Genomic DNA, 12,885 nt, shown 5'->3' with positions numbered 1-12,885 from the left:
CCCATGGAAACCTGTTACATTTGTCAAAGAAAGAAAAGAAAAAGAAAAAAAAAATGAAGGGAAGATAAAGAAAGGAAGGGAGGAGAGGAAGAGAAAGAGAGAGACAGAAATGGAAGGAAGAAAGTCTTTATATCTAGGAGAGTGTATTGTGAGGGGAGAGCTGTCTTCATTGAATCATGTCTTCACTGTGGTGAAGCACAGATGCTTAGGGAACAGTTATTAAGGGTGGGTCCAAGAGCAGCTGTAGGCTGTGTGAACTGTGACCAACAACATACAAATTATTAACTGGATATCAAAAATAAATGAAAAATTCAAGTATAGTAGATGATGTAAAAACACAACATTTCCTTTATCTAAATCTATTCTCAAAAAAGTTAAGGATGTTTAAAAATAAGAGTAACTAAGTCTAAAAATGGGTTCATCTGTTTTCAATCACCTAATACAAAAATACCTTTCCTTTATGTTCAGGATCTTTAAGGGAAGAAGAAAATCAACTGAGGTGGGCAGAAAGGACAGAGAACAGTCCCTGTCCTCTGAAGCTATTGCATTTCTAGAGAGAAAACTCATGTACCTGAAGATACACTGTAATACTGTGCAGTAAATAAGGTTAAAAATGGTGCAGAATATAACAACTGTTCTTTCCACTAAAAAGTCTCTCTGAAGATTTTTAACACCGAAAAAATGGCAAAATAATGGAAAAACTTTTCTTGATGTAAACAGTCATGAAAACGGATCACAAACATGATATCACAAACATGATAACAAAGTACTACAATCCTTGGCAAGGTTTAAGAGAAAATGATCTTATATATGGAATATATTTTAAAAACACTTTTTTCTTCATATGTTGCATTTTTTAAAAACAAGCATTTGAAAAATTTTCTTGACTTACTGGACAGTAGACATATCCATCACTTTTTTCATCAATGAAAACTAATCTGGTCCCATTTGGGTCAGGAAAAATCTTTTTCACACTGACAGGATGTCGATAATCATTAACAAATTGCCAATCTTCAATGTAGAAATACTGAATGACACCAGTCTAAAAAAAATACAGTCATAGAAAAAAAAAGGTTGTTAAGAAAATACAGACTTTCAGCATTTATGTTAAACATATTTCCTAACTTAAAGGAAAAAATGTCATATTTTTGATAAAGGAAGAATCTAAGAATAATATTTACTATATGAGCAAAGTACAGACCCAAGAAAATAAGTAAAATGAAAATGCACATGTGATTCAACAGTCTATTAATTCTAACATTCTTAGTGATATTAAAGCTTAATTGATTTTTCAGATTTTCCACTTGCAAGAAATACCCATATTAAGAGTGACTTTCAAGTCATGTTACTTTAAATACTTCTGCTGTTAATAGATAAATTAGAAAATTAAGTTTAAAATAAAAAATAAACAAAAACCCGCCAGATACAATCAATTGTAGTTCTATATGTTAGCAAAGAACATGTAGATATCAAAATTTAAAAATATATCATTTACAATCACTCCAAAAAATCACTTAGGTGTAAATTCAACAAAGCATGCATAGGATTTGTGCGCTGAAAACTAAAAAGCACTAATGAAAGAATTAAAGAACATCTGAATAAATGGAGAGGTGTACTGTATTCATGGATTGGTGTCACAGTAAACATGTTACTTCTCCTGAACTTATATACAGGTTTAATATAATTCCAACAAAAATCTCAAGATTATTTTGTAGACACAGACAAGATTATTCTAAAATTTATATGGACCGGCAACGGAACTACAATAGCTAAAACAGTTTTGAAAAAATATAGTGGGAAAATTAGTCTACTAAATGTCAAGACTTTTTTTTTATAGCTACAGCCATCAAGATTCTGTAGTATTGGTGGAGGGAAGACACATAGATCATTGGAATACACCAGAAAAGCCAGATTATTTGTTACCAGGGATTAAGGATGAGGTGGGGGCAGGAGGAAAGTGGATGTGGAGATAAAACAGCAACATGAAGGATCCTTGTAGTGACAGAATTGTTCTGTATCTTGACTATTAATGTCAATACCCTGGTTGTGATATGCAGTGTAATATTACCATTGGGGGAAACTAGGAAAAGGGTTTATTAGGATCTCTCTGTATTGCTTCTTACAACTTCATGTGAATCTATGATGATCTCAAAATAAAAAGTTTAATTGAAATAAAAACACATGATAATATCTTAGATTTCTATTCAGGCCAAGATGGAATAACCGACATGATTTAACTTTCCCACCCAAAATGACCAAAAATAACAGATAAAATACATGAAAAAACAGTTTTTAAGATATTGGAATAAGGCAACAAAGGACAAAGATCTCTGAGAGATGGGAAACAAACAAGGTAAGTCCTGTGAATGCTCCAGCTTTCGCCTTGAGAGAGTTTTCAAGCCATGGCAAAGGGAGGGAAAATGCAGGTGGAGCATGATTCCCTGAGGTGAGGAGATAGAGCTAAGAATCCAGTGGGGGCAGGGAAGGAGGCAGTTAGTCTTTGTAGGGTATAGTACCAGAGAGGAGAAAGCTGCACTGAGAGAGAACCTTGGAGATCTTCAGAGGGTCTACCTTGAATCTTCGGCAGAGAACTAATCACTGCATAAATATGAGAAAACTGCTGAAGCCAGGAAAAAGAACCATCCAAAAGGATGAGAGTGAACAGTGACTGGCACTCACACAGGACTGGGAAGAGTGACTGTGCCCAATAGCCAGATTGGAAAACATAATTCATGGGATATTGGGTAGAGTATTCAGGAAGATCTTGCCTCAAAAGTGGGAAGTAATCAGCTGTAGACTAAGCAGTGTTTCACATCTACCTAACAAATCACAAAAGCAGACTCAAAAGGGTCAAACTGTTTCCAAGCAAATTAACTGCATCCAAGAACAAAGCTGGAGAGTATTTTTAGGAATACAAAAACATCCAGCACCCCAAAAGGTAAAAGTACCATGAGTGCAAAGAAGTAGGAAAACATAACCCATATTAAGGAGAATAACTGATCAATAAAACTGACCCGGATATTAGAATTAGCAGACAATGTAACTAAAACAGTTAATATCACTGCATGGCATATATTTAAAAGGTAATTGGAAACATGGAAGATACAAAAACAGACTCTAATATATCTTCTGCAGGTGAGCTACCATGTCTGAAATGAAAAATACGATGGATGAAACTACTGGCAGATTAAACATGACAGAAGAAAAGGCTAGTGACCTTGAAATACAGCAGTAAAAATTATCCAAAATGAAATTGAGAAAAAAATAAAAAAATTTAAAGAGCATCAACTGTGGGATAATTTAAAGTGGTTTAATATATGTATAATTGGAGTTTCTGAAATTGGAATGCAAACAGAGGGAGAAAAAAATATTTGAAGAAATAATGGCTGAAAATGTTCCAAATTTTATTAAAACTATAAACCCTTGGATTCAACAACCTCAAGCAAAAGAAATATGAAGAAACTTACATCAAGACAGATCACAATCAAATTGCTCAAAACCAGTGATAAAGTATTAAAAGAAGCCAGAGGAAAAAGACAGCTTACACACAGAGGATAAAGACGACCGACTTCTTATTAGAAATAATGCAGGCAAGAAGACAGAGGAGCAACATCTTTAAAGTACTGAAAGAAAAAACTGTCAACCTATAATTCTATATCTAGCAAAAATATTTTTCAAAAATGCAGGAGAAATAAAGATGTTTTCAGACACAAAAGCAAAAGAATTCATCACCAGCAGACCAGCACTACAAACAGTGATAAAGGAAGTCCTTTAGTGGAAGGAAAATGATACCAGCTGGAACTATGGATCCACATAATAGAATGAAGGGCAACAAAAATGGTAACTATATGGAGAAATATATAAGATATTTTTTATTATGTAAATCTCTTAACTGATTGTTTAAACAAAACTAATACCAGTGTATTATGGGGTTTATAACACCTGTAAAAATAAAATGTATGACAGCAACAGCAGAGGTAGGAGGGGACACATACTATTCTAATAAATGAACTTAAACTATTCTCTATACCTTACAAGGTATAATGTCACTTGAAGGTAGCCTGTGATAAATTAAGGATGTATACTACAACATCTAAAACAACCACTAAAATAAGAGTTGTAGCTAATAAGGTCAATGAATGAGATAAAGTTGAATAATAAAAAATACACAATCCAAAAGAAGGCAAAAGAAGAGGAAAAAGGCAACAAAGAAGAGATGGGACAAATAGAAGACAAATAGCAAGATGGTAGATTGAACCTAAACACAGAGATAATCTCATTAAATTCAAAAGTCTAAACAACATAATTGGACTTCCCCAGTGGCGCAGTGGTTAAGGATCCACCTGCCAACGCAGGGGACATGGGTTCAAGCCCTGGTCCAGGAAGATCCCACATGCCGTGGTGCAACTAAGCCCATGCGCCACAACTACTGAGCCTGAGTTCTAGAGCCCGCAAGCCACAACTACTGAGCCCATGTGCAACAAATACTGAAGCCTGCATGCCTAGAGCCTGTGCTCTGCAACAAGAGAAGCCACCGCAATGAGAAGCCCACGCACTGCAACGAAGAGTAGCCCCCACTCGCCGCAGCTAGAGAAAGCCCGTGTGCAGCAACGAAGACCCAACACAACCAAAAATAAATAAATTTATAAAAAAATAAAATAAATAAACACTGTAATTAAAAGGCAGAGTTTGTCAAATTGTGAGAATTAGTATGGTGCCTACAAGAAAAATATTTTACATATAAAGACACAAATGGTTAAAAATAAAAGAATGGAAAAATATATACCAGGGTAACATTCTAAAAAACTAGAATGGCTATATTAATATCAGGCAAAATCAACTCCATTTCAAAATGATAAAGGGGCTAATTTATGAAGAGAACATAACCATCCTAAATGGTTATGTACCTAATAACAGAGCTTCAATACACATAAATCAAAAAAAAAATGACAGAACTGCAAAGAGAAATAGACAAATCCACAATTGTAATCTGAGTTTTCAATACCATTTTCTCAATAATTGACAGAACAAGTATATATAAAGTTGCAGAAGTCTTGAACATTATCAACCACCTTGATCTGACATTCTAGAACAGCATATTCTTTCCAAATACACAAGAACATTTACCAAGATAGATCACACTCTGTACCATAAAGTAAGTCTGACAAATTTAAAAGGATTCAAGTCATACAAAGTATGTTCACTGACCATAACAGAACTAAATCAGAAATCAATAACAGAAAGATCTCTGTAAAATCTCGATTGTTAGAAAACTAAACACCGGGCTTCTAAATAACCCATGAATCAGAGAAGAAATTAAAAGAGAAATTGTAAAACATTTTGAACTGAATAAAAATAAAACACAACATATCAGAATTTGTGGGATGTTGCTAAGATAGTACTTAGGGGAAAATTTCTAGCACTAAGGTAGTATATTAGAAAAGAATTATCTCAACTCAATGAACTCAGCTTCCATCTTAAGAAACTAGAAAAAGAACAAATTAAAGCCAAAATAAGCAGGAGAAAGGAAATAAAGATCAGAGCAGAAATCAATGAAACAGAAAACAGAAAACAACAGAGAAAAATCAATGAAACAAAAAAGTTGTATTCTTCTAAAAGACTGATAAAACAAAACTGATAAACCTCCAGGCAGACCAATCAGGAAAAATGACACAAATTACCCAAATCAGGAAAGAAACAGGTGATATTACTACAGATTCTACAAATATTTAAAAGGATAATAAGGAATATTATGAATAATTTTATGCCTATACATTTTATAATTTAGATAAACGGACAAATTCCTTGAAAAACAGAAACTACCAAAGCTCACTTGTGGAAAAAACAGATAACCCTAATATTTTGATATTGATTATAGGAATTAAATTTATAGTTTAAAAACCTTCCCATAAAAAAACTCCAGGCCCAGAAGGCTTCGTAGGAAAACAGCTCCACCATGGCACCTGGCTACTTTGCAATGCCACAGAGTCAAGGCTCAACTGTAGTCTGACCCATGTCTTGGCAGAATCCTCTGTTATCTTACAAGGAACATGGTGAGATGGCCACTCTTGTGAAAACCTGTCACCGAGTCATTTCTCATCCACCTCTCTGTCTTGTGGAAGACTTGACTTCCATGAGGAATTTCTCAGCTGCTTCCCTGGTTCCAATGATGTCCAATTCATCTTGGATTGTCCAATTCATCTTCCTTAGTGTATAGCTGCAGAGTATAAACTGCTTAATTGTAGCAGAGTTGAGTCCTCCACCATAGAGTACACAGAAGAGCATCTGACCCCTTCAGTTTGGTATTATCCTGTGGCACTAAGGATGTGGGGAGCTCTAATGACATGATCTTGCCTTTGCTGTATACATCTATTTGGGACTGCTTCCTCCTTACCAGCTGAATCTACGGAAGTGCAGCAAGCCAACCTAGCAGGTACTACTCAACTGCTGCTAGGAATTGCTTGATCACCCAACAGGCTTCACTGGCACATTCTTTCAAACATTTAAGCAAAAAACAAAAAACAAAACAAAACACTAATTCTAATCAACTGTTCCAGAAAATTGAAGATGACTAACTCATTCTATGATCGTTACCCTGATACTAAAATCAGAGAAAGGCATCACAGGAAAAGAAAACAGCAGACGAATATCCCTCATGTACATAGATATAAAGATTTGAAATAAAACTTTAGCAAGTGAATTCAACAATGTATAAAAAGAAGAATACATCATGATCAAGCGGGGGTTATCCCAGGAATGCTGGGTTGGCTTAACACTACAAAATTAATTAATATAATCCACAAATTATAAAAAACTAAAAAAGAAAACCCATGTGATCATTTCGATAGATGGAGAAAAAGCATTTGATAAAATCCAACATCCATAGAAATTCTTAGTAAACTAGGAATAGAAGAAAACTTCTTCAACCTGATAACAGGAATCTGTAAAAGATCTACAGCTAACATCATCTTAACGGTCAAGAACAAGACGAAGACATCTACTCTCATTGCTTCTATCCAACAATGTATTGGAATAGAAGGCAGACTGAAAAGGAAGAAGTAAAACTATCTTTATTAGCAGATGACATGATCATCTATATAGAAAATCCAATGGAATTTACCAAAAAAAAAAAAAAAAAACGCTATTAGAACTAGTGAGCTTAGCTAGGTTTCAGGATACAAGACGAATATACAAAAGTCAGTTGCATGTCTATATGCTAGACATGAATAATCAGAAATCGAAATAAAAAAGCAATACCATGTATAGGAGTACCCAAAATACGAAATACTTAGGTATAAATCTGAAACAAGATGTGAAAGACCTGCACACAGAAAACTCCAAAACATTGCTAAGAGAAATTAAAGAAAATCTAAATAAATGAAGATATATATCTTGTTCCTCGGTGGGAAGGCTCAATATTGTTAAGATGGCAGTTGATCTGTAAGTTCAACAATGATCCCAATAAAAATCCCAGCAGGCTTTTTGTAAAACTGGACAAGCTTATTGTAAAATTTAACTGGGAATACAAAAAACTGAGGATAGTCAAAACAACTTTGAAAAGGAAACACAAAAGTTAGAGGGCTAACACTACCTGATTTCAAGACTTATTATAAAGCTACAGTAATCAAAACAGTGTGATACTGATGTAAAGACAGATAAACAAATCAAGAGAATGAATAGAGAGTCCAGAAAAAGATCTGTGCATTTATGGACAATTGATTTTTGACAAAAGTACAAAATCGACTCAACAGAATAATAGTGTTTTCAACAAATGTTGCTGGAACAACTGAATAGCTATATGCAGGGAAAAAACCCACAATACTTTGATCCATATCTCACGGCATAAACAAAAATTAACTCAAAATGGATCACAGACCTCCATGTAAAACATAAAAGTTGAAAGCTTCTAGAAGAAAACATAAGAGAAAAACTTTGTGACCTTGGGTTAGGCAAAAATTTCTTCGATATGACACCCAAAGCACAACCTATAAAAAAATTAATTGATAGGGCTTCCCTGGTGGCGCAGTCGTTGAGAGTCCGCCTGCCAATGCAGGGGATGCGGGTTCGTGCCCCGGTCCGGGAAGATCCCACATGCTGCGGAGTGGCTGGGCCCGTGAGCCACGGCCGCTGAGCCTGCGCGTCCGGAGCCTGTGCTCCACAACGGGAGAGGCCACAACAGTGAGAGGCCCGCGTACTGAAAAAAAAAAAAATTGATAAACTGGACCTGGTCAAAAATTTTAAAATTCTCCTATTTGAAAGACACTGTTAAGAGACTGAAAAGACAACTCACGCACTGGGTGGAAAATACTTGCGAAGCATATATCCGATAAAGGACTTGAATCCAAAATGTGTGAAGAACCGTCAAAACTCAATAAGAAAACAAACAATCCAATTAAGAAATGGTCAAGGGCTTCCCTGGTGGCGCAGCGGTTAAGAATTCGCCTGCCAATGCAGGGGACACGGGTTCAAGCCCTGGTCTGAGAAGATTCCACATGCCATGGAGCAACTAAGCCTGTTCACCACAACTACTGAGCCTGCGCTCTAGAGCCTGCAAACCACAACTACTGAGCCCATGTGCAACAACTACTGAAGCCTGCGTGCCTAGAGCCTGTGCTCTGCAACGAGAAGCCTGTGCACCACAATGAAGAGTAGCCCCTGCTCGCTGCAACTAGAGAAAGCCCACGCGCAGCAACGAAGACCCAATGCAGCCAAAAATAAATAAATAAATAAGTAAATTTAAAAAAAAAGAAATGGTCAAAAAACTTGGACACTTCACCAAAGATATACAGCTAGCAAATAAGCATATGAAAAGATGTTGTACATCATTAGTCCATTAGTGAAATGCAAATTAAAATCACAATGAGGTATCACTACACACTTATTAGAGTGGCTAAAATGTAAAAGACCGATCATATCAAGTGTTAGTGAGGATGTAGAGGAATTGGAGCACTCATACACTGTTGATGGGAATGTAAAATGGTACAACCAATTAATTTAGAAGAGTCTGTCAGTTTCTTAAAAGGTTAAACATACACTTGTTATATGACATATCATTCTACTTCTAGGCATTTATCCAAGAGAAAAGAAAGCATATGTCTATACAAAGACTTGAACACAAATTTGTTTATAGCAGCTTTATTTGTAAATATTCCAAACTGGAAGTAACACCAACGTCCATCCATAGGTTCATGGATAAGCAAATTATGATATATGCATACTGTGGAATACTACCCAGCAAGAAAAAGGAATGAACTATTGACACACACACCAACATGGATGAATCTCAAAATAACTATACTGAGCCAGACAAAAGGAGCGCCTACTATATGATTCCATTTATATACAACTCTAGAAAAGACAAACTCATTTATAGTGACTGAAACCACTGAGTGGGGAGGGACGGGAAGAAGGAATCATAAAGGGTCATGAGAAAACTTTTGGGGGTGATGAATATGTTCATTATTTTGATTAAGTTGATGGTGCTTTCACAGGATACACATATGTCAAAACTTATCAAATTATAGACTTTCAATAGTGTGGTTTATTGTATAGCAATTATACTTCAATAAAGTTGTTAAAAAAACCCGATATTTTCCGAATCACTCAAGAATGAGATATTTTATAAGAAAAAAAGATTTTGTAACTCTGTGTGGTGATGGATGTTAACTAGAGGGTTACCATTTTGCAATATGTACAAATACTGAATCATTATGCTGCACACCTGAAACTAATATAATGTTATATGTCAATTATACCTCAATAAAAAAAAGAAACTGAGATAGAGATAAATGCTACGTTATTGGCAGATTACTACACTTTGAGTTCTTACTTCACAATGCTGTGTGGCACAGTGGGAAGAGTAGATTTTCCATCAGAAAATCTTGCTTGTTAAGTCCACCTCTACTACAAACTTACTAACTTAATCTTCAGTATCCTTATCTCTAAAACTTTTCTGCTTATATATTTATGACTATATTTACTACTTATTTACCGTATCATTTACCACTTTACCTGATACATGAAACCCACCCTACTTGTGTATACAGCTCAAAGACTCATTATTTGTGGTCAAACTTAAATTTAAAAAGTCTCTCTTCTGGCAATAAGCATGTTTTAAAATATGCTCGGTTTAGAAAACAGTATGAGAAAATGGAACCTTTGAAACAGTGAATAATTGTTTTCTAACGTGGAAAACAATGCTTTTTTTTTTTTTAAACCAACTTTACTGAATTCTTCTAGAGGCTAAGCAAGGTAAGAGGTATGATATGCTTTGAAAAACTCTGAAAACTTTTTTACAAATATAAGATGCTATTACTAAACTACGTTTTATGTATATGTGGCTAATGTAATATTTAGGAGTACAGGGTATTGGTGGTTCAAAAGAGAAAACATTGAAGTGGGATTCTCAATATTCAATTAATTTTAATTAAATGCCCACTAAATGGCATTTAGCAGGCACATCTCCAGTAGGCACTGGAGAGCTAAAGTTGAATGACGTGTCTTACATTTGTCATCAAATTAAATCCTTGAAGCGTCTAGATAAGGAAAATGAGGCTGGGAGGTGTCAAGCAGGAAGTAGCAAGTAAGACAGCTAGTATCTGAGCCCAGATTGTCCAGACTCCAAAGCCGTTGTGCCATCAAAATTGCTTATAGTTACAAAAGCACTTGACACTGGCAAATCACGCCACCTATGTGCTCTACATAAGTATATAATGTTTGTAGTTGCACATATGATATCTATATAATAGATGTATATAAACACATATATAATAAACAAATTACAAAGTAAAAATGAGAAATTCCCCCATGTCCTATATTAAGGAAGACAATACGTACATCTGTGCCATAGATGAGGAAATCACCAGTTAAGGCATGACATAAAATACGGCACTTATCATCCACTGCTGGGAAAAGTCGAGTCTCACGTTCTTCTTTAGCATTCAACACTTCACTTTCTATCTAAAACATAAAGAATAATAGTGGATCATAGATTTATCTGAATAAACCTGGTTTGCAACATTTAAGGGGTAGGGGAGAGTCTTTTTCTTAAGTTCAGCTAAACATTCAGACTCACCAAACTATCACAGACCAGTTTACTCAGAAAGATATCAGGAAGGAACCCAGCATGCCAGCAGGGCACATTAAACATCCCTTTTAATAGGAATAGTCTCCGCAGCAGGCTCTGCAGTTGTCTAGTAGCTAGTCTCTTTGGCTTCCCAGAAGCAAAGAGCCAAGAAACAGATGTGGGGGATGCCCTGGTTGAGAAGCCCCATATTTCAGGGGCCAATATCTTTTGAGCAACTCAACAGACATAGTTTCAAGATCCCCACAAGTGACATGTCCAAATACATGGGTCAGTGCATTCCAGGAAGCCAGACGTATGGCATTCCCATCAGTTTTTACAATTTACTTATAGTTCCTCCTAGATGCAGTCTACACAGTCACTTTTACCATAAGCAATGTTGTGAGTAGCACAGCTGAAACTCTTGTCAGGTTTCATGGGAACAGAGCTTGGGAGTCAACTGAACAGCTCGTGCAGAAGGGTAAGGAGTTCTGTTAATCCTTTATCCACATCTGGCTTTCTAGTTAGTCTGTCATATGGTTGCTTCTTTATTTTTTTTATTTTTTAAAAATAAATCTTTATTTTAGAATGCTTTTAAGATTTTCAGAGAAGATGTGAAGATAGTAGAGTTCTCATATACCCCACACCAGGTTTCCCCTATCATTGACACGTTACATGAGTATGGTATGTTTATCACAAATAATAACCAATATTGAAACATCATTTATAACATAACTCCATACTTTATTCAGATTTCCTAGTTTTTACCTTAATGCTGTTTTTTGTTTGTTTGTTTTTTAAAAATCTTTATTGGAGTATAATTGCTTTACAATGGTGTGTTAGTTTCTGCTGTATAACAAAGTGAATCAGCTGTACATATACATATGTTCCCATATCTCTTCCCTCTTGTGCTCCCTCCAATCTTCCATATCCCACCCCTCTAGGTGGTCACAAAGCATATGGTCGCTTCTTGACCAAAGTTCTTGATAATAAAACATTAGCCTGTTCATCACTTACCTGAGCAGGCCTCAGGACATCAAAATTATACTTACCAAATGTAATTGGACTTTGCCTTCAAAAAGTGCAGCTGCATAGTCAGAATGAAGGCAAACGCTGGCTACTGTCCCCAGATACTCCACATCTTTCAATTTTTTAACAGCTGCAGCAATTAAAACAAAACCAAACACATTAAAATATAAATAAAATGATCTAATTAATGATTTGCAAATAAGTTTTAAACGTGTGCCTTTGCAAGAATATTCTGAACCTAAAATTTTTATTTTAGCCATTCTAAAGAAAATCTTAGTTGCCATATAAATTTGCCTTCAGGAATTTCATAGTGGTTCACATGAAACAAAGTAACGTAAAATAAAATCACATGCAAAACAGCCAAAAATTAAACCTTAGTGACAATAAGCTTAATAGAACATCTAACGATAATTCTCAGGTTGGCTCTGTTCCTGAGGGATATCTGACCTCCAGTGGGGAAAGGGGTGGAGAGGAGGAAGGAGGGGAAGAAAAAGCAAGGCTCCCTTCAGATGCTAATGGTCATTTTTCAAAGAATACAGCGGGGGAGGGAATCAACATTTACTAAGTACCCACCAGACCAAGAAGTGCCTAAGAAAGACTGTGTGCAAAAGCAGATCACACATTTTATTTCATTTAATTTTCCTCATAAGTAGAAGAATCCTCATTTTCCAGATGAGTAAACCAAGGCTCAGAGGGGTAAAGAATTTGTCTACAGGCACCCAGCTAAAAGGGGCAGAAGGGAATTTGAACCCAGGGCCCAGTTCTAAAGATCACACTCTGCCCCACTATACCAC

The 12,885-nt window shown here is 35.7% G+C and overlaps 1 protein-coding gene across 1 annotated transcript in view; it reads right to left on the bottom strand.

The window, feature by feature from the left end:
- The window catches only part of WDR19 (WD repeat domain 19), a gene marked incomplete at its 5' end in the record, with an annotated part of 80,623 nt that overhangs the window by 53,297 nt on the left and 14,441 nt on the right, over window positions 1-12,885 (bottom strand). The window contains 3 exons of the mRNA XM_079699659.1: window positions 893-1,042; window positions 10,837-10,959; window positions 12,115-12,221. Of these exons, the coding sequence (XP_079555785.1) occupies window positions 893-1,042; window positions 10,837-10,959; window positions 12,115-12,221 (380 nt within the window). The remainder of the gene's footprint in view (window positions 1-892; window positions 1,043-10,836; window positions 10,960-12,114; window positions 12,222-12,885) is intronic.

The sequence above is a fragment of the Hyperoodon ampullatus genome, assembly GCF_949752795.1.
Source record: "Hyperoodon ampullatus genome assembly, chromosome: 1".
Taxonomy (NCBI): Eukaryota; Metazoa; Chordata; class Mammalia; order Artiodactyla; family Ziphiidae; genus Hyperoodon; species Hyperoodon ampullatus.
The sequence above is the reverse complement of the archived record's forward strand: the minus strand, read 5'-3'. Positions and strand labels throughout refer to the sequence as shown.